This window comes from Alosa alosa, chromosome 3 (assembly GCF_017589495.1).
Source record: "Alosa alosa isolate M-15738 ecotype Scorff River chromosome 3, AALO_Geno_1.1, whole genome shotgun sequence".
In the NCBI taxonomy this organism is placed as follows: Eukaryota; Metazoa; Chordata; class Actinopteri; order Clupeiformes; family Clupeidae; genus Alosa; species Alosa alosa.
Window position 1 is genome coordinate 27,752,705 of NC_063191.1, and position 22,462 is coordinate 27,775,166.

Here is a 22,462-nt window from a genome sequence, read left to right on the forward strand (position 1 = left end):
ACCAGGAAAATAATTCACTCCTCAACAGGTTAATTTTATTGAGTGCTCAAGTTGTCATAAGTTATTGACAAAAAAAAGCTGCATTGTCGCACTTATCCTTAACAGAAGAGCAGTGCAGCAATGCGTAGTCTTAGAATATATTTTTTATGACGATGGATAAGCCAAAGATAAGCACTTTTTAAAACGTTCAAAGTACTACTATGATGATCCATTATTAAAAGTAGAAATGAATGAAACAGCTGTCACGCTCAAGATCAAATAAGAATACGCCACGTCACGAAAAGCGACGAGTGGACGCAATTACATGAGCGCGTCAGCTTGCTTGACCACAGTTGAAATTTTGGAGCTGACAGACCCCGCTATCAAGTAAGTGGTCTGCCCAGTTGTTGGAAATTGTGACCTGTAATGCTTGACGTGTATTGTATTAGCTCTGTTTCTAAGTCATTCGTTGCAATGTAACACCCGGAAGAACCTCCTGTTAGAACTGCTGATGCTAACATGTAACACTATGTAGCATGAACATGGGGCTACCATGCTGTCAATGTGAGTTGACTGGAGGTATCTTTTCTAATAATAGTAGGCACTGTATTGTCGTAGGCCTACGTTAACCTATTCAAATTGAGTAAGTTAACAGAACGTTTGCTTTAGGTACAACTGACGTTAACTTTCAAACGTAGCAGCTAGCTGTTATTTTGTACGTGGCAAAGATAAGTTGGCCAGGTTACCTTCCAGAGTCCAGTCTTACATCATTCAAGTTGCATGATGATCACAACGGCCTTTGTCTTCTGTTTCGCCTCTTTCTAATGATTGTTTTTGAACGATGTACTGAGTGGTGAGATTCTATTCTTCACACCCTTCTCTCAAACTCTCAATCTGTAGCAAACCTTCCTAAGCATTGTTGTAGCTCAAAATATCTTGATATGTGCAACATATCAATTTGCAGTTGGAGTTAATATGTTTTTTGTTAAAGACTTTTTGAACACTGTCAACACCGTCTAGCTTTGTGGTTCAAGCAGAGACTATAGTGTACTAACCATAGGTACTAACCCACATAATTGTAATGGATTGTGTAGTTTAACTGTACTGGAGACTCTTATGTAAACTCAGGAGACTAGTGAGTACTAACCCTGTACTGAGACTAGTGTACTAACCTGGACATGAGACTAGTATGTAAACCTGTATAGGAGACCAGTGTGTACCAACCCTGGGCCATACAGGATACTAACCCTGCTGTGTGCACCTGTTTCCTTTAGCCCTCAGGTATTGCTCTCCTGTTGACGAGGCTAAATGATGTCGGCTCCAGAGACGCACTCTGTGTTCGATGCCACCCAGGACCTGGTTCTGATGGGGGGCCTGAGGGAGATCACTGATCCCCACGCCCAGGGCCTGGGCCAGCACACAGAGACCAGTGCAGGCCGCAGAGGTACGCATGAGCTACACATCAGTACGGGCTTCGAGGTTGAGGGATCGGGGAGTCCGGGCTGCAGTTACTGAACTAGGTTGTAGTTAATGTAGGAAATGTGGAAATGATTATCATCAACAATTGTTTATTCCGGGGCTTTAAGCTCTTTTATAGAAATGCCCTGAGTTTATAATCACACAACAACAAACATCCATACAATATATGGATCAGTATGTCAGCATGTACAGATTCATTCTATCCTCGTCATTACTAACCTGTTACTAGGGTAACTACCCATATTGCAGCTCTTGCTCTCATAGTCTTAGCCTGACTTAATGATGGCTTTATACGTTAACTGCATTTTTATGCAGTTGTTTAACTTGTTGTTTTGTCTTACATTCTGTCTTTCTTTTGGTCTTTTACCTACTTTACCTTGTCTCCCTCCAATCTCTTCTTCTCCTCTCCTGTGCCCCAGAGTCTCCCCCTGGCTGCGAGGAGGTGAATGGCGCCGGTGCGAGGCAGGCGAGTCCTGAGGGCGAGCAGAGCGGACTCACAGCTGTCAGAGAGGCCCGAGACGGCTCGCTGCCGGAGGTGTCGGACAGAATGCTCTGCTCCGCCTGCCAGTCGCCCTTCGACAGCCGGGAGGAGCAGGTACGCGCACACAGACACGCGCACACAGACACGCACAGTTATCAGTACCATATCATTACATTATCGCAATAAGTAATCATAATCGTTATCGTCAGCATGGCATGTCACACATAGCCTACCTGTTCCACCACTGAGTTCTTATCATAGCCTATAGCCTCAACTAGGCTTTCTCCACCACCTGCTCACTGTCTCTCTCCTCTGTATGCTTGCTTACATCTCCTCGTTCGAACTTAAACTTAATCATGTTTCTGACATGTGCTAGCCTACTTGCTGCATATTGTATTTTTGAAGCTGCTACATTGGTGTTATTTTTGCACAATTGTCACTACCGGCACCCGCCGCAATTTCGTGTAGGCAACTCGAATAACTTTTGATGCGCTCACAGAATCCTGGCTCTGTGCCAAAATGGCAGGGGTGGGGCCTGACGTGTACTAGTAGTGTAGTGAGCTGTTATTGGATCAGTCTAGTGTCAATATGGAAATGTAACCAATGGGCCGTTGATTGTCCTTCCTTTGGGCCGATCGTTGGCCAAAATAATTAAATTATATATCCTATGCGTTGGCCCACTGGGAAAATGCCCGGTATGCCAGAAGGCCAGTCAGCCCCTGCCCGCCCACACAGGTAACTGTCTTGGGGTGGACAGAGAGAGGGGATGGGCACACAAAGCAACTACAGTGTGTCTAATGTTGTGTACTTCACACTAGAGGAGGATGAATGTAAAGTATGTAAATGTAGAGTATGTAAATGTATGGAAATCAGGTTGGGTATACAAGGAATTTGGTCTACATTTATCCCATCTGTGAATTAGTGAACACACAGAGCACACACTAACCCGGAGCAGTGAGCTGCCTTACTTACTACAGCGGTGCTCGGGGAGCAGTGAGGGGTTGGGTGCAGTGTTGCATGGGTTTGGTCACAAGCGCCCGATATTTTAATCAACCCGATATTAATGAGGACAAAATTATACCCGACCTGCGATCCAACCCGCTTATTTACAAAATGTGTGCTTTTGGTCATAGCCTACCATGCAGTGTGACAGTAGGCCATTTCTGTAAGACAAACTAATTTATTTGCGAAACGTTATGCAGAAGAACTACATATGCAGGACATAATGTTTGCGCAGGAGAGAGAATGAGAATAAGAGCGCAAGCACACACGCAACCAGCAAAGGATAAGCTAAACACTAAGATAAGATTTCAAGGCCATGGACATACATTTTTCTTTCGAAGACAGAAATGGTGAAGGCAGCAAGGTAGGCAAGAGAGATACATTGGGGCAATTCCATGGAAAATAATTTTTTTTGTAACATCCATAACGCCAATACAATGTGATGGTATGGTATGATGTGAATGATTACATGAAATTTAAGCATTTGCTATTTTTGGCTGAAGAATGTAAAATGAGAAAAAATGCACAAAAAATTAATGTTCACATCATACAAATGCCAAGGTATTTCACTGGCGTTATGGCTGTGATAAAAAGTCCATTTTCCGTGGAATTGCCCATTGCTGGTCAAAACGTTAGCATAAGAACTGGTTGGCTGAATGAAGCACAAAGCTTTACTGAAGCACATACACTGTTTAAAGTCACAGACACAACGAACCAAAGTAACTTTTATGCATGCGCGAACCTACATGGCCTATACATACCGGTAGATATGGCTGTGTAGCCTGTGTAGCATGTGGACTCGAGTCACATGACTTGGACTCGAGTCAGACTCGAGTCATGATTTTAATGACTTCATACTCGACTTGATAAAATTCGGCATGTCTTGCGACTCGACTTGGACTTGAATACTATTCACTCGAGACTTGACTCGGACTTTGTCTCTTTAACTTGTAATGACTTGACAGGTCTCGAGTCAAAAATTAATTTCCTGATCATGGACCAGTCACCCCAGAGATGCTTTCACCTGCAAAGCGAAAAAACAAAATACACATAGTGGACACAAACAGGCAGAGCACAGTGATCAGTGCTGCTGTTACCACCACGCATCACGCACTGTGTGTAGGGCACCAAGAGACAGAGGAAGGACCAATAATAAATAAATATTATTATTGCTTTACTGCAAACTGATTTGCATTTTTGTTAGAGAACGTTTACAATGTCAAAATGTATCAACAGCATGTTACATAAGGATGATCCAACTTGAACGTATGCTAGCGGCCTACTCCATTTAATTGAGAACGCGTCTCAGCGCGCACGAAAGGGAGAGAAACGTGGGCCTATGAAGGGAACTCATGAAGGAAATAAAGACGAGATTAGAGGAAATTGCGGATTTATCCGGTACTCACTACTGTTATAAACTGTGAGAGCCAGGGCACTTTGACATAGGCTGCAAATGGACAAGAATATGAAGAGTTGTCTTTGCTTTTGTGTAATGGAACTGGTGAGTCTTGAAGTCTTCAATAATTCGTTTACATGAAGCACATGATATTATGCCGATTGAAACGCATTCCAAGTAGCTAGGTGGCTGGCTATACCAGGCTCATAATTCACTTTTAATTGCAAACAGAAAATGTCTAGCAAGCATCATGTCATACATGCTTTTATTTCCAAAGGAATGAAAGCTGTTTGTGCCAACTTAATATCATGAGTATCGTTGTTAATATTGTGCTATACATGTGGCACAAACAATGTTAAAGTTTGTGGACTAGGCTAGCCATAGCTATATTTGAATGGAGCTGGTAAAAAAAAACATCATTAGGAGAACGTGTGGACAGTGGCACACAATGGGCTTAAAGTGACAGTGCACCTTTTACAAATGAGTTAAACAGCATCACATGTATAGTATTTAAGAAATGAATACTTTAAAACAAAATTACTTTGTCATTATTATCCTTTAAATAAATAGAAGTGTTTTACTTTTACCTTTGTGGTTACTCAGTAATTTTGTGATTTATGCTGTATTTAATATGCCATATAAGAAGCTTTAATCACAATTAATCTAGATTAATTCATTTCAAAATATGAGAAATTAGTTTTTTTTTTTTTTTTAATTGTTTGACAGCCCTAATAAAAACGTAAAATATTTAACTGCAGCAATTTACTAATGTAGCCTATGTGACGATTCTTCTCGTCACCATTTATTGTAATCATTAACCATGACCTTGGCTTCCCTTATGAGTCCCCACTGGCAGACAGCCTAATAAATTGTTTGCAGGCAAATCTGTGGCCTAACATAGTGAAATGCCATCAGTCAAATTAGTACTCATCCTTACAGTGGACACCGCAATTTGGAAAAACAATATAATTTTGCTGCTATGAGTGTCTTGTAGCTATCCGTTTCGTACAGATTACTCAGGTATGCTCATGCGTATATTTCACAGGTATGCGCATGCATATATCGTAAAAGATTTCAAGACAAAACCATTGAACATATTTTAATCTGTATTTATAAAAAAAAAAAATACTGTAGATTAGATTGATGTGTTAAAATTATGATCGATAGTCTAATCTTGGCATTATTAAGTGAAGAGTACCTGATGACTTGTTCAGGACTTGAAAAAGATTGGGACTTGGACTTGGACTCGACTTGGCTTTGAGGTGACTTGGACTTGGACTCGACTTGCCCTTCTCTGTCTTTACTTGGGACTTGACTTGGACTTGACTGCTAAGACTTGGGACTTACTTGTGACTTGCCAAACAGTGACTTGGTCCCACCTCTGCTGTGTACCATAACATTTATGGCCTGCTCACTAGCTTAGAAATCTAGATGCACCCTAGCGGTAGCAACGTGGGTCTGGCTCGTCAGTCTACCTGCTCACGGCTGTAGGCTAACATTTTAACATGGGCAGGTGGCAAAGTATCAGCATTATTTTACTGAGCGACTTGTCATTATGTCTTGTACCTAGTCTAAAAAAGCTGTTCCAGGTCAGTATATAAAGCTATCTATTGCTTGCTTGAGGTCTGGGAATTGCACTTACTCGGTTTGGCTGGGAGGGCTAGTCTACCAGTGCCGCGTTTGTGATGAGTTACTGTATGTTGGTCGTGCCTGTTTTGTGGCTGTCATAGTTTTCAAATGGCTTCGCAAGAAGTACATAGAACATAACTTGCACTACTGTCATCTTCTTTAAGAACCTTTCCAAATATTCCCCATACTGTATATCGCTTTTCCTGGAGGGGTGTCTTTATTATTTTAACTTCTCTCGTTTTCAGCTTCTTTACCATCTCCATCTCTACCTTCTCCACCTATCTCCACCTATGTGGGAAGTAGGTCTACTGTATGCTTCAACCAATGATATCTTTGAAAAGCAATTATGAGTTAAATATTGATGCTAGCCTTCTCGTGATACCTTAAGTATTTTTAAAATATATATATATGTTTAATTAATTTTAACTGACCTGCCCGCAAATTACCCAAATATCATTAAAATATTTTTTTTATGACTCTTAACCGCGATGACCGCTGAACCGCGGTGACCGCTTAATTCCGGGTGGACCGCGCAACATGGCTAGGTGCCTTGCTCAAGGGCACTTCAGTCGTTCCTACTGTTCGGGGATCGAACCTGCAACCCTCCAGTTCCAAGCCCGAAGCCCTAACCAGTAGCCCACGGCTCCACGGCTGCCCCCCAGTAGGCCACGACTTCCTGAGCATTAAGGGGTGGGCACGTTGGCACCGGCATTGGCAACGCCAGCACATCCCTAGTCGGAATGTCGTTTGCCAATGCACGCTGGCAACCCAAATCACTAGGCTACACAGAAGTTGGTTAATCTCGTCACCACGGATTTTCTTGAGCGGCGCCGAAAAAATCCCAGACACAAAGTGTAATCTACATGGAGTTGGACGCTGGAGTGTGGGATTCTGTTGAGAGTAGCGGGATCGAAGTGATCAAATGGTGTGCGCCACAGGTTAAAGTTGTGAGTTACATGTACGGGTCTCCAAAAGCCATGAGCGCACACACACCACACACACACACACACACACACAGTTATGGCTCTCCAAATGCCATGAGCACACACACACACACACACACACACACACACACACACACACACACACACACACACAGTGCGGCTCTGACCCCACCTGTATTCTGCGTTGTGTGTCCAGACAGAGCACTACAAACTGGACTGGCACAGGTTCAACCTGAGGCTAAGGCTGGCCGGCAGGCCCCCCGTCACAGCGGAGGAGTTTGAGAGAAGAACGGGGACAGGTGATATAGATACATACATACATACATACATACATACATACATACATACATACATTCAGATACACACATTTTACATACACGCACACATTCACGCATACATTCACGCGACGCGACACACACGCGACGCATACACACACACACACACACACACACACACATTCAGATGCACACACGCGCACATATTTACGCGCGCGCACATACATACACGCACACATTTACACACGCACACATTCACGCACGCACGACACATTCACACACACACACACACACACACACACACACATTCAGATGCACACACACGCACATACTGTATTCACACACACACACACACACATTCAGATGCACACACACGCACATATTTACACCCACACGGACACACACAGTATTGTTGCCCATAATAATCCATTTTGCTCTGTCACTACCATCTATCGGCTCTCAGTGAATCATGAATTATTGCTAACTTTTTATCTATAACTTTTTTTTTTTTTTTTTTTATTTTAAATTGTGTTTTTTTTTCCGTCTAAACTTGGAGTGATTGTTACATTGGTACATGTCATCAGCCTAGCCATGCAAATAAATCACTGTTTAACCAGGGCTCTACGCTAACATTTTTTTCCAGGAGCACTTTTTCCACTTGCGCCCAAGTAAAAAAAATTTAGGAGCACAGACAAAAATTTGGGCGCAGTCAGTTCTGTACTTAACTTACACATAATCTAACACTACACTGCAGCTAACAGTTAAACATGCCAGTGCACCAATTGCGAATATTAAGAATGACTGACAACATTTAGGCTACAGGAAACAGGATTTTAAAGATCAGTGCCTACTTTATTTTCAGTCTGTTCTATTTTCCTACATTTTGTTAATAAAAAATAATATAATCCATTGCCATATTTGCATTTAGCCTGTATATCAAGTATCCTGCCAAATGTAGGCTAATTTATTTATTTGTGAATCCATCTGTAGCTAATCCAAATATGCCCATGCTGACCTATCTGACTACATACTGCCTAATACTACTACTAAAACAGTCCATTTTCTCTTCCACAAAACCCAACATAGATATATTTTTTATCCTTTTATTTTTTATTTGAAATATCTGCATTGATGGGGGGACGGCAAGGCCTACTTTCGTTTTGCACTTCAGCTTGTATTCGGTGTAAACAAACAAGCATGCGTGGAAGCCTGGAGTTGTTAGTAGCGTTCTACCTTTGAATAAAATGGGAGTATTACGGGAGGCTACTTTTGTGCCTGTTCGCTACAGCTATATTTTGCATATTGCAGCCAATACGTCAACTGGGCTAAAAGGCATGTTAGGTTACCTTTCCTTCTCTCACTACATTCTCAGAATCTCATCCTGTTCCTCCCATGTCCGATGAATTCGGGTGGATAGAAGAACTAATTTCAATCTTTGCATTTCTATTTCTTAACTTTCCGCTTTTCTTCTTGGATTTGATAGAAGCGATTACTAGCGCAGTCACAACACTTAAAACTGCTAATGTTGATGGGAGGTGTAGTTTTTATGCTGCATTCGCGACGTGATTCTATGGTTTGCACCAGTAATGTTTCTCGATGTTGCGGTGTATTTTGTAGACAAACATTGACATGGTTAGATTGCAGCAAGTAGGTTGTAGTAGTAGTAGTAGTAGTAGGTTGCAGCAACTGGAATCCATGCATTGCCACAGAATTATGTTTTGAATCTGATCCCTTATCATACCTGTTCTCCAAACTTCTTGAAGGTACTGTCTGTGTAAATCGTCTTGTAAATAAACTACCAGTGCTTTTTCAAAGTTCTCAATGCCTCATTTTAAATGTCAAGGCCCTCGGAAGTCTACCAATGAAGTATGGAGCTACTTTGAGCCTCGTAAATGGTGTAAAACAGTGATTTTATTTGCATGACTAGGCCGATTCCCAAGGCACCCCCATCGAAAAACTGTTGGTAGCATCGGCTAACTAGCGCCAGATTTCTGAGTGCAGGGGACAAGCCGAGATGAGCTATGAGACATACGTTCACACTCGGTATCATGTTTCAACACCACATTAGGTCAATATCACACCGGAATTCTCCTTTAACCTACACCATCAAACCACAGGCCAATCACGTGTCCTAATTGGTCTCCTCCTTTTAGGTGACATGTCCAGCATCTCTGGCTCAGATTCGGATTCTGACTCGGACTCTGACAGCGATCAGGGTTTCCGTGTAGACAAGGTGACCCCTGTGGGGTCATGCAGCCCGGTGGAGATGGAGGCACCCGTGGGTCGTGCATCCAGTAAGGTTGTGTTCCAGAACGCCCAGGGCCAGTTCCTAAGTGTGCAGCGCTGTATTCTACAGGGCAAGAGGGTACGTCAGACACCAAGCTATTGGTCAACCCAGTGTCAACCCAGCCCAACACAACCTCAACCAAGCCCAACACGACCTCAACCAAGCCCAACACAACCTCAACCCCCAGCAACAACCCAGCCCAACACAACCTCAACCCAACTTAAACCAGCCCAACACAACCTCAACCCAGCCCAACCCAACCTCAACACAACCTCAACCCAGCCCAACACAACCTCAACCCAGCCCAACACAACCTCAACCCAGCCCAACCCAACCTCTCAACCCAGCCCAACACAACCTCAACCCAGCCCAACACACCCTCAACCCAGCCCAACACAACCCCAACACAACCTCAACCCAACTTAACCCAGCCTCATCCCAGCCCAACACAACCTTAACCCAGCCTCACCCAGCCCAACACAACCTCAACCCAACTTAACCCAAACCAGCCCAATTTAACCCAATCTCATCCCAGCCCAAAACAACCCCAACACAACCCCAACACAACCTCAACCCAACTTAACCCAGCCCAATACCTCAAACCAGTCCAGCCCAACACAAACCCCAACACATGATATGCCTCAATTAGTCCCACCCCAACACAAGAACCCAACTTTAACAAACCAGCCCAGTCAACACAACCTCAACCTCAACCCAACCTTAACCCAAACCGCCCAATCATCCCCAGCCCAAAAGCCTCAGCCCAACCCAGCCCAACCCCCCAACACACCCCCCAGCCCAGCCTCATCCCAGCCCAACACGACCCCAGCACACCCTCAACCCAGCCCAACACAACCACAACACAACCTCAACCCAACTTAACCCAGCCCAACACAACCTTAACCCAAACCAGTCCAATTTAACCCAACCTCATCCCAGTCCAAAACAACCCCAACACAACCCCAACCCAGCCCAACCCAGCCCAACCCAGCCCCAACCCAGCCCCAACCCAGCCCCAACCCAGCCCAACACAACCCCAACCCAACCCCAACCCAACCCCCAAGAGGTTTCGTTTTCCGGACATTTTGATGATATGCCAGTATTATCGCTTCTTAATTAGTCAAACTGGAGACAGGCTATGTAGCTTAAATTCATGGATAGCAAGAGTCTGCTTCGTTCGTTGTTCTCTCAGATGTGCACACACAAGAACCCAACTTTAACCCAAACCAGCCCAGTCCAACACGACCTCAACCCAGCCCAATGCAACCTGGTTTGAGGTTGTGTTAACCTAACCTTAACCCAAACCGGCCCAATTTAACCCAACCTCATCCCAGCCCAAAACGACCTCAACCCAGCCCAACACGACCTCAACCCAGCCCCACACAACCTCAACCCAAACCAGCCCAATTTAATCCAACCTCAACACAACCCCAATACAACTTCAACCCAGCCCCAATACAACCTCAACCCAGCCCAACACAACCTCAACCCAAACACAGCCCCAATACAACCTCAACACAGCCCCAATACAACCTCAACACAGCCCCAATACAACCTCAACACAGCCCCAATACAACCTCAACACAGCCCCAATACAACCTCAACACAGCCCCAATACAACCTCAACCCAGCCCAGCCCAATTTAACCCAACCTCAACCCAGCCCAACACAACCCCAACACAACCCCAACACAGCCCCAACAACCTCAACACAGCCTGAACCCAACTTAACCCAAACCAGCCCAATTTAACCCAACCTCAACCCAGCCCATCACAACCTCAACACAGCCCCAACACAACCTGAACCCAACTTAACCCAAACCAGCCCAATTTAACCCAACCTCAACCCAGCCCAACACAACCTCAACCCAACTTCGCCCAACCCAACTCAACTTAACCCAACCTAAACCAACTTAACCAAACCCAGCTCACTCAAGATGGCGCCAGCCCTTCTGTTTTTCAACGTACTACTCTATACATTGTGTGTGTGTGTGTGTGTGTGTGTGTGTGTCCAGACTGTGGAAGGTGAGGATGTGGATCTGATGACGTCTCTGCTGGCCTTGAGCAGTAAGAGTGTGTGGGTCATCCTCATGACTGGAGGAGGACACTTTGCCGGGGCAGTGTTCCGGGGGTGAGTGAACAATTCCTGGGCAATGTTCCGGGTTGAGTGGACAGTTTTGGGGTAGTGTTCTGGGTGACTGGACAGTTCTGGGGTAGTGTTCCGGGGGTGAGTGGAGAGTTCTGGGGCAGTGTTCCGGGCAGAGTTTCCGCTAGAAACAAATGGTGCCGGTCAAAGTGACCGGCAGAGGTTTCGTTTTTCCGCTTTTGATTTGATGATATGCGGTATTATCGGCTTCTTGTTAGTCAAACTGGAGACCAGCTATGTAGCTTAAAGAATGACATAATCAGGCTGTATAGAATGCAACATGTTCATTAGCCTAACTTAAACATGCCTACATGTACCAAGATCTAGCCAGTATCTATGTTTTCATGGATAGCAAGAGTCCGCTTTGTTCGTTGTTCTCTCCAGTGGTTCCAATGTTTAACTTGCACAGATGTGCGCTCACACCACTACCCCCTAAGGCTTTGACTCTTTATTTGATAACAATAAATTATGAAATGTTTCCTATTCTGGGAAATGTTTTAGTTTCTTTTTCTTTCGGTCCGTAGTTCAATGATACCGTTTAATTGTGCCGGAAATTATCCGCGGACCAGCAATCTCCTCATAGAGGAGGCCTAACACTGCAGATCATAGACAGAGACAGCATAGGCCGAATGTATGCTTGGGTACAGAACACGGTTGCGTGTCCAGTGTACACAGAGAATGACAGTGTCTTGCACGGCCACACCCCTTACAACTCCACTTCCAAAGTCACTGATTCTGACAGATTCGCCCGACACTTCTGCTTTTTATCTGGTGGTGGTGGAGTTGACCGGTCATCTGAGGCTTCAGACGTTACCAATTTATCATCTGGCCTCTGAAAAAAGGCTAGTCCGCCTGGGCCTGGCCATGTTTGAACCGCCTCACTCATTTGTTCATTGTTTAACATGGACGTTTTCCTATTTGAAATGCAGCATAGGCTATGGGTGTTGTTTAATAACTTTCAAACGGTAGACCCTGTTCATTTAAAAACATAGCCAGATGACATATTGCTTTAATATAGGCATACATTTCTTATTCTCAGATTCAGATTGTGTTAGGGGCACGGGATTATTAGCCAGTTTCAATCGGACAATTTGACCGGAGATATTTAATTTTTCATTTCATTTCGTTTCATTTTTTTTCCGGCCAATGTCCAGTAATTACTGGACAACGGAAACCCTGGTTCCGGGGTTAAGTGGACAGTTCCGGACCAATGTTCCGGGGGTGAGTGGACAGTTCTGGGGCAGTGTTTGTGGAGTGACTGCTATACTACTAAACAGCTTCTCTCATTAAAGCTGCAGTTGGCAAGTCTGACAGATAGAGGGGACTTAGTTTAACAAATTTTGAATGTTTATAACTCTCATGCCCCTCCCCCACTACCACCGTCTTATCGAGTTTGTGCTCGTCAGTGCACACCAGACTGCACCAGATTGTGATTGACAGTCAGATCTCACACAGCCCTGCTCTGATTGGACCAGAAGAACCGGGAGCTGTGGATTTTTGCAAAACAAATAACAGGCTCTAGGTGGAGGTAGAAGTGCAAGTTTTTTCTAAAACCGGCTGATTTATGTTCTGTCGGTTTCAGTGAAAATATGATCAAAGAAATCTTGCAGCTTTAACTGGTTAGAAAGATTTATCATTTTGAACCCACACCTTTAGTCACTACAACCTTTAGTGGTTGCTTGACCCTTTTGAGGTGGGACAACTCTAATCTAGCCTTGGTCAGGTCAAGTTAATTTTGCAGACGAGTGCTTAGTTGCTCCTTGTTGTCTTGTTCTAACCCTGTGTTGTATTACAGGAAAGAGCTCCTGCAGCACAAGACGTTCCACCGCTACACGGTCAGAGCCAAACGCGGTACCGCTCAGGGCTTTCGAGACTCGCAGAACCGGAGCCACGCCCCTAAATCAGCAGGCTCCACTCTCAGGAGGTATAACGAAGCCGCCCTGGTGAAGGTACGAGTCTCCGAGGCTTTTCCCCCGATCAAGGTCAACACAGTTGTACAGTTTAAGGACTAGTATGTAGGAAATAATGGAAAATAAATTGTAACCATTCCAAAAATGATCACCATATGTTGTCAGAGAGTAAAGAAACACGATGAATTGAAGTAATGGCTTATTTGACAACATTATTATAACCCGTAAAACACATGAAAAAATGTTGTTTATGTTTTGAACGATTAATTCTAGAATAGCGTATTAATAATGGGTTGGCGTGTCCTCCTATTTGTGTTGCCAAAGCTAAGGCCAACTGTCAACTTGCTGTCAGTTGTAGTCATGAACGCCTACGAGAGGCAGGCAAATTTCCAAAATTAACACAAGAAACAAATTAAGCAGGAGCTTCCTGAGATGGGGACGTCTTCGTCAAACGAAGAATATCAAGTCTGACGCAGAGCTGGCCATATTTCTCCACGACAGGTAGCCTAGGCTAAACTTCATCTGCATCGCTAACTTCAGCTAAATATGTTATGTTGGTTAGAGAGGTATTTTTGGCCTACAGAACGTTCGGTAACAATCCTGCAAATCGCTCCTTTAAGAACAAAATGATTCATACCCCTGGCAAATATTGATGTGACGGACCAATATGTTTGTTCTGAACTTCTGACTGAAAATGACATCGCCACATGCCAAAAGGTTGTAAGATAATGTGGTAGAAACATGCAATCAAAAAATTTTTTTTTTGAATCTTTTTTTAGCATTTGTATGAAAAATGGCTAGTCCAAAATTATTCATACCCTTTTTAATTAATCAATGGAAACATGGACATGGTGTCATTGGAATTTAATGCTTCTTTTTTATGCCAATCTCAGGCCATGTCCCTGGGTCAAAAAGAAATCCAGCGAAAGCTAAATTCCTTGTCCAGGTTAAGCTGAGTTGTGCATGTTTGGAGAAGAGTGATCCATGATCAGCATCCGAGATGACCAAGTGATCCATTTTGATCTGGAGTCAAAATTTCAACCACCAAAACACCATCCACAATGTGGAGAACAGCTATAGAAATGTATTAGTTTTGGGTGTTTTTTTAAACAATGGAACCTGGTGAACTTCTCAAAGTAAACGGTAACACTAAAACAAGGGGCTACATTGAGATTTTTGGTGGAAAAGATCAGGCAGTCTGCTGAGAGACCTGCCCCAATGGGCATCACTAACCACACAATGATCCAAAACATACAGCCAAACAAGGCAAGAAATAGTTAACTGAGAACAATATCAACATTTCAGTCAAAAAAGTTAGCACAAGTCCAAAGTGATGGCAAATAATCGTTCCTGCCTCAAAACCCAGATTGCTGCTAAAACGGTGCAGTCTAAAATCATTGTGGAGACATGGAGAGGCTTGGTAGGTACTATAAGAACCATTTTGAGAGCTTTGATGGTAAATAAAGATGTTTCCATTGATTTTAAAAAGGGTATGAATAATTTTGGACGTAATTTTTCATAAAAATGTTAAAAAAAGATAAACGATTATTTTTTTTAATTCCATGTGTCTACCACATTGTCTTACAACCTTTTGGCATGTGGCAGTGTCATTTTCAGTCAGAACAAACATATTGGTCAAGAGAAAATCAACATTACTGTACATCAATATTTGCAGGGGTATGAATAATGTTGTTCTTAACTGTAATTTGAGTCGTAAATCCAGCCATAGCTATAAAAACATACAGTGGAGCGCAATGGTTTGTCAGGACCAGCGTACATACAACCAGGCCTGTGTTGGTCGCAGTCAGTATACACTGCAGGGTGCACCCTATGATAGCTCTAGTCGTGTTTTTTAATATTATATACTTTTATTACTTTTTCTGTTGTTAGTGCATGTCGTGTGTGATGTCTGTATGCTACTGAGACCTTGAATTTCCACTTGGGGATCAATAAAGCATCCATCCATCCATCATCCGTATATATCGTGCATGGGTTTTATAATATATTTAATATATCACATCCGTGTGTGTATCCCTCCCTGTGTGTGTGTGTGAGTAGGACATCCAGGAGCTGCTGGAGAGCTGGGCGTCTCTGCTGCAGGAGGCGGGGGCCATCTTCCTGCGGGCGCCCAGCTACAACAAGAGCATGTTCTTCGGGGGCCGGACCCCGCCGCTGGACAGGAGGGACCCCCGTGTCCGCACGCTGCCCTTCGCCACGCGCCGCGCCACCTTCAGGGAGGTGCAGCGCGTCCACGACCTACTGGCCACACTCCACGTCTACGGTGTGTGTGTGTGTGAGACTGAGTAAGAGAGAGTGTGGGGGGTGGGGGTGGACATGTGGGGTGCTTACTTATGTCCTGAAACAGTTAACTGATGAATGCTAAAAATTCATTATGATATTGAACTTGATATTGAATGTAATTTTATTCCAACTTGGCTATAGTAACATGCAATATGGGATGCATAATGCAAATATGAAGTGTCGGTAATGTAGTCATATAAGTAATATATAAAAATATATAATATAAGGTTTGTTTAAATGATGATAATTGTTTACAAATTATGCTTTGGGCCTCTAGAAAATATAGAGAGCCCCAGTTATCTAAGATGTGTTATCATGTTCGCATCAAGAGAGTGTCACGGAGTGAGCTGTGTACTGTTCTCTGCCTGTACTAGGATGTGTGTGTAACAGTACTGTGTGACCCACAGGTGGCGACGCTGAGCTCTCCAACATCTTCACTCCCTCTAAGAAGGTGTGGAAGAGGAAGGCCAGAGCGGCAGCTGCCATGACTACGGGCACAGAGACCACGGGTGAGACACACGCTCTCCCCTCTCCACAGCCCCTGCCCATCTGTGTGGTCAACCATAGAAACCTGTACTGCAACACTTGTGTCTGTGTCTGTGTGTGTGTGTGTGTGTGTGTGTGTGTCTGTGTCGTTTTGTTTGTGTCGTTTTGTTTGTGTGTGTATGCTAGAGGGCTGCATTGGGATTGGGTCCCGCCGGATCCCGCGGGATTTGGGACCGGGCGGTTTGAACTTTGCTGCGGGCGGGAACAAGCCGCTGGAAAAAAAACACTGCGGGATCGGGATGTAGCCTAGTGTTGTAAAATTGTGCTGCGGCTCCTTTAAGAGAGCTGTGTGTGTGTGTGTGTGTGTGTTTTTTTTGGGGTGTAGAGCAGGAGTAGAGCAGGAATAGAGAGAAAGAGGAAGCAGACGTGTGTATGTGACCAGAGCAGAGTTGGTGGAATAAGTCTTGTAGTCTACAGTGTGTGCAGTGTCCGAAATAAACCCCAGGCTAAAAGCCAAGCTTATTCATTTGCTCACCAGAAACGGGATTTTACCCCGACGTTATTTATTTTATTACGTCGGCCCTGGAGGTAACAAGTCTCCCCTGGTTTTCTGACCACGGTCAGAAACAAAGCAATCAGGAAAGGTTAACACTAGCGACAGGATGGAGAAACAAACATCCCCATGAATCTCTTTATTAATAATGACTTGTTTTCTCCTGCGGGACGGGAGAAGACACAAAAGTTGTTTTGCGGGAGTGGACATGCACATTGTGGAAGCGGGCGGGAGTGGACATGCACATTGTGGAAGCGGGCGGGAGTGGACATGCACATTGTGGAAGCGGGCGGTAATGGTGAGAAATTCAGCGGTAGCGGGATGAAGAAAACAGTCCCACGCCGGGTGTGTGTGTGTGTGTGTGTGTGTGTGTGTGTGTGTGTGGCTGTAGTTGTCTTTACCCTTTGTGTCCCCTCTGCTGTGTGTGTGTGTGTGTGTGTGTGTGTGTGTGTGCGTGCGTGTAGCTGTGTGTGATCTTGTCAGTGTGTTGTGTGCTCTGCCTCAGGTGAGCAGGTGAAGCCTCAGGGTGAGGAGGAGGATGAGGAGTGCGGAGTGGAGCTGCGGACGGTGGAGGTCACGCTGGACACACTGGACCTGCGGGAGCACGAGCTCTACCCCGCCAGGAGGAGGCCCCGACGCCGCAGGAAGGACAAGCAGCCCAAACACAGAGCAGACACGCAGCAGAGCAGGGACACAGAGGGTGAGGAGGACCACGCACACACACACACACACACAGTACATACACACACAGTACACACACAGTACACAGTACACGCACACAGTACACGCACACAGTACACGCACACAGTACACACACACAGTACACACACATAGTACACACACACACACACACACACACACACAGAGCAGACACACAAAAGACATGCAGAAGGAGAGCTACTTCACAAATCAAGTCTCTCTCTCTCTCTCCTCTCAGGCAGCAGGTTGAGCCCTAATGAGCAGGTAGAGGAGGGTGATGAAGAGGAGGAAGAGGAGGTAGCCGCTCCCTCAGAGCCGTCAGACGAGCAGAAGAACAGCAAGGGCCGCGGCAAGAGGAAAAACAGGAGGGCGAAGGACAAACCACAGAATGAACACGGACACACACAACCACAGGACGGTGAGAGAATAGAGAATAGAGAATGAACATGGACACACACACACACACAACCACAGGACGGTGAGACCAGCCAGAGAATGAACATGAGAACACACACACACACACACACACACAACCACAGGACGGCGAGACCAGCCAGAGAATGAACATGAGAACACACACACACACACAACCACAGGACGGCGAGACCAGCCAGAGAATGAACATGAGAACACACACACATAACCACAGGACGGTGAGACCAGCCAGAGAATGAACATGGACACGGACATACACACACACACACTCTCACACACCACCACATGACGCTGAGACCAGCCAGAGAATGAACACAGTCACACACTGCCACAGGACGGTGACACCGTGTTCAGTCTCTGGTGGTACATACGGTACCACTGTCACACACACTTTTCAGAAAAACGGCAGTGAAAATTCAGAATCCAATAACAATTTCAAATAACAATCCTCACAACCATTAGCAAAATGTATTTTCTATTCTTGCAAATAAATGTTTATTTGCATTATAACTGAATGGGCTTACAGTGAATATAACGGGGCAAGGTCAAATATAACAGGGCAAGGTCGACTAAAATGGGCCAAGTTCATAACGTAATGGGCAGCTAGTGGTCGTGAGGAGATGATTACTGAATGTGACAAAAAAAATGTTATGGGCTTGAAATCGTGTATGATTACTGACTACCTTTGTGTCACCCCTGCCTCACCTGCCTGCCTTGTTCCCTCTCATTTCTAATGTGTGCGTGTGCGTTTGTGTGTGTGTGTGTGTGTGTGCGCGTGTGTGTGTTCAGATGAAGCACTGGAAGGTTGGGACTACAGCCTGAGGGACGCTCTGTTCACGGCGTGTAAGACGGGTGACCTTCAGTCCCTACACGCACTCCTGCAACTTCCTCCTCCGCTGGACGAGGAGGACCAAGAAGAGGAGGACGACGAGAGCAGGACAAGGGACGATCAATCAAAGGTCACAACGGCACTGACCTTTCTAAACCAACCCATCGACCAATCAGGGTTTACTCTGTTGCACGTGGCGTCAGCGGCTGGTCAGAAGGCCGTGGCCACACTGCTGATGGACGTCGGATGTGACCCAGCCTGCAAGTGAGGACACACGCATACACACACACACACACACACACACACACACACACGAATGCTGACATGCATGCATACATACATACATACATACATACATACGATTACAAAGAACCACTTAGCATATACATTCACCCAACACATGCACAAAGAGGTACAGTACAGACTAACTATTTTGTTTACTGATAAAGGTGTGTGTGTGTGTGTGTGTGTGTGTGTATAGAGATAAGAAAGGCCAGACCCCGTACATAGTGGCCCCTGAGAAGGACACAAGGAACATGTTTCGCAAATATATGGGAGACCATCCGGACAAGTATGACTACACTAAAGCACAGGTAAGCCCGCACACACATGCATACACATACACAGACACACACTCACACATACATACAGTATGCACACACACATACACACTGTCTCACATACAACCGTCACTTAGAAATATGTTCAAACTTTGTGTGTCTGTCTGAAGGAGCATATGTTTACTCAAGTGTGTGTTGATATTAGCATTTAGAGGAAAAGCATCTGATCTATTCTATGTGTTTCTGTGTTTATGAGTTAACTAATTAATGTAACCTGTGTGTGTGTGTGTGTGTGTGTTAGGTGCCAGGGCCTCTGACGGCCGAGATCGAGGCCAAGAAGGCTGAGAAGAAGAAGGCCCTGAAGATGGCCAAGAAGCAGCGAGAGAAAGAACAGAGGGAGGTGAAGAGAAAAGAAGAGATGGAGAAAGAGGAGAAGAAGCGCTTTGCGTCCCTGAGCGATCGAGAGAAGGTAACCACAGACACACACACACACACACACACCACCCCACTCGCTAAGGATTCTGGGTAACCAGACCTGAGCTCACTCTCTCAGAGCCAGGATTTAGACTTAGGCTGTGTTCAGAGTTGGCCAGGGCACTCTTTTGACTTGGAAAAACCACTGACATTATAAAGCAGTTGAGGCAGTTTTACTGCCCTAACAACGTGTGCTAATCACGAGTTAATGATGGCTAACATGCTAGTTTTCGTCCCTCCACGTCCAGTTTAACTGTATTACCATATTCATTTAAGGAGTTAAAGTCTCACGTTGTCATGCTCAAAGTCGATCGTAATATGTTTCTTCACTTCTACTGGATACAAAAGCCTCATTACTCAGCTTGTGATTGGTCAGCTGTCAAAAAATCATGTGACGTAGGGCGCTTTTGTCTGAGAAGTTGATCTTTTCTCAATTTTAGAAAGACACTTTGAGCTGCAGAAAAACGCCGTTGACAGTGTTTTTAAAAAGTGAGAGACAACTTTGATGACCTGATTATCTGATTTCTTGTCCTGTGATGTCACAGCGGGCGTTGGCAGCGGAGAAGCGGCTGGCAGAGCAGATGGCCTCCACTGGTGCCCCCATCAGCAACGTCAAGTGAGCCAATCAGTGCCCTCACCACCCTGAGCCCCACTCACCATAGCCAATCAGTGCCCTCACCACCCTGAGCGCCACTCACCATAGCCAATCAGTGCCCTCACCACCCTGAGCGCCACTCACCATAGCCAATCAGTGCCCTCACCACCCTGAGCGCCACTCACCATACGCAACATTTATCTGTATTCTGTAGAGACAGACACCATCCTACCGATGGGGAAGACACATGTTTTTCAAATCCAGTTAAACAAGAGAAAAGAGATCTGCACACAGTGCAGTTTAATCTGTACAACATTTCGACCGCTCAGTGGGGTATACTGCGAAGCACGTTAGACATATCTAGGCTATGTAGACATATCGAGGCTTGACAAAGCCTTGACTCAGGGGTATACGTTAAGTGATACTACGATTGCAGTTATGTGATATATTTGTCAAACTAGGCTTTCAGTTCAGATCTGTGCGCGTTCTCGGTGTTGGGATGACTTTGGCCAATCGTGTAACGTGGAGACGCACAAGATTGCCTCTATTTAAAAACAATTACTTCTGCATTCATGAGCGATAGCTTAATCTACACTGCGGTCATTTTTTGTGTCTACCCTAACATCAAATAAATCAATTGCCATCAGTTGTTGTATGGTATGCACGTCCATAGTGGGATATTTGCACGCACAGCACTATTAAAGCGCATTCGAGATCCAAAATGTTAGTAGAGGCGGAGCTCCACCTGTAAGATATATGACAGAATCCTACACGTGAGAACTTTGTTTTTAAGACAATTGATTGGTCAGTGGGCGGTAGATTACACGATTTGAGCTATAACTTAGCACATAACCTCCTCCCGACCAGGTTTGGTTGACCGCATAAGATACCATGGTGATATAGTGACACTAAAACAGATCCACTTTCGTGTCACAGCATACCCTGGCTTTGAGCGCAACATACCTCGCTAACCCACGAATCGAGATTCGTGGTACACCCCACAGGTCTACGTCAAGTACATCACTGTGTTGCTTCGCATTGTTTTACCAGTATCTGGCACCTGTTGAAATATATAGATGTGCGTGCATTACTACACTGCGTCTCTCAAATCCAGTTGGACATGAAAACTATGTTCCTGACATAACCAAGGTTTTAAAGCATTAATCTTTTGTACTTGGCTGCAAAGAGTGACTACAGAGACTGAGTAGTTTTAATGTATTTAGACAGTAAGTGGGATATATTTGTTGTTGTTGATTCACTTCTTATTGAGTCTGAGTGTATTGTTTGTGTGTGTGTGTTGTGTTGTAAAGTGTTGTGAGTGTGTGTGCTAACTGTGTTTGTTGTGTGTGTGTGTGTGTGTGTGGTGTGTGTTTTGACCCAGGCGGTGCTGGATGTGTGGGGAGTCTCTGCAGGGCAAGGTGCCCTTCCAGTACCTGGACTTCTCCTTCTGCTCCCCATGCTGCGTCCAGGCGCACCGCAAAGCCAACAACCCCACAGGGAAGCCATGACCTTTAACCTCCTGACCTCTGACCCCTCACCTAACCAATGACTCTCAAACTGAGTCACAGAAGTGATATGATCCTGTACGCTCTACAACTGGATGAATCTCAAGAGTCCTCTGGACTGGAGTGAGTGAGTGAGAGAGAGAGAGAGAGAGACTTAAATCTGAGACTGTCCCAGTATTTTAATAAAGGAGCAGACTGGACTGCCACTCTTAATCCAGCACATTTCACAGATACCTGTAGGACTGCCATAAACTCCTTCTCCACCTCTCCAGTCATCTTGGTCGCACTCAGTTGACCCGGTCCTGTCTACTGGCCGCCCTCATGTCTCCTGTGCTGACGTCAACAGCCTTCCAACCAGCTCATCTACAGACACTTAAACACCTTCAACAGCCTTCTGTCTGTGAATACGCTCACTGCCGCTACAGCAGGACTGATGATGGTCATCCTCATCCTCCAGCTGCCAGGACTGACTGCAGACCCATTGAAGACTTTAAAAAA

The 22,462-nt window shown here is 45.0% G+C and overlaps 1 protein-coding gene across 2 annotated transcripts; it reads left to right on the forward strand.

Annotated features, from left to right (window-relative positions):
* Nucleotides 1–36: 36 nt before the first annotated feature.
* Nucleotides 37–22,083, forward strand: ankzf1 (ankyrin repeat and zinc finger peptidyl tRNA hydrolase 1). Of its 2 annotated transcripts, none has more exons than XM_048239336.1 (16): nucleotides 37–366; nucleotides 1,254–1,423; nucleotides 1,878–2,053; nucleotides 7,107–7,209; nucleotides 9,339–9,550; nucleotides 11,487–11,602; nucleotides 13,413–13,566; nucleotides 15,586–15,808; nucleotides 16,236–16,337; nucleotides 17,373–17,567; nucleotides 17,805–17,984; nucleotides 18,791–19,094; nucleotides 19,312–19,423; nucleotides 19,692–19,859; nucleotides 20,410–20,480; nucleotides 21,841–22,083. In XM_048239336.1, the coding sequence occupies exons 2-16, from the start codon at nucleotides 1,288–1,290 to the stop codon at nucleotides 21,965–21,967; spliced, it is 2,379 nt and encodes a 792-aa protein (XP_048095293.1). In that variant the 5' UTR covers nucleotides 37–366; nucleotides 1,254–1,287; the 3' UTR covers nucleotides 21,968–22,083. The 2 variants fall into 2 exon arrangements, with proteins under 2 accessions (XP_048095293.1, XP_048095294.1); XM_048239337.1 differs by lacking the exon at nucleotides 37–366 and adding an exon at nucleotides 384–543.
* The last annotated feature ends 379 nt before the right edge of the window (nucleotides 22,084–22,462 follow it).

Bases quoted from the DNA above. Each gene is read 5' to 3' on its own strand.
- ankzf1 (XM_048239336.1), top strand. From the start codon at position 1,288: ATGATGTCGGCTCCAGAGACGCACTCTGTGTTCGATGCCACCCAGGAC. The intron at 2,054-7,106 runs GTACGCGCACAC...TTGTGTGTCCAG, and splicing joins TCGACAGCCGGGAGGAGCAG to ACAGAGCACTACAAACTGGA. The intron at 11,603-13,412 runs GTGAGTGAACAA...GTTGTATTACAG, and splicing joins GCCGGGGCAGTGTTCCGGGG to GAAAGAGCTCCTGCAGCACA.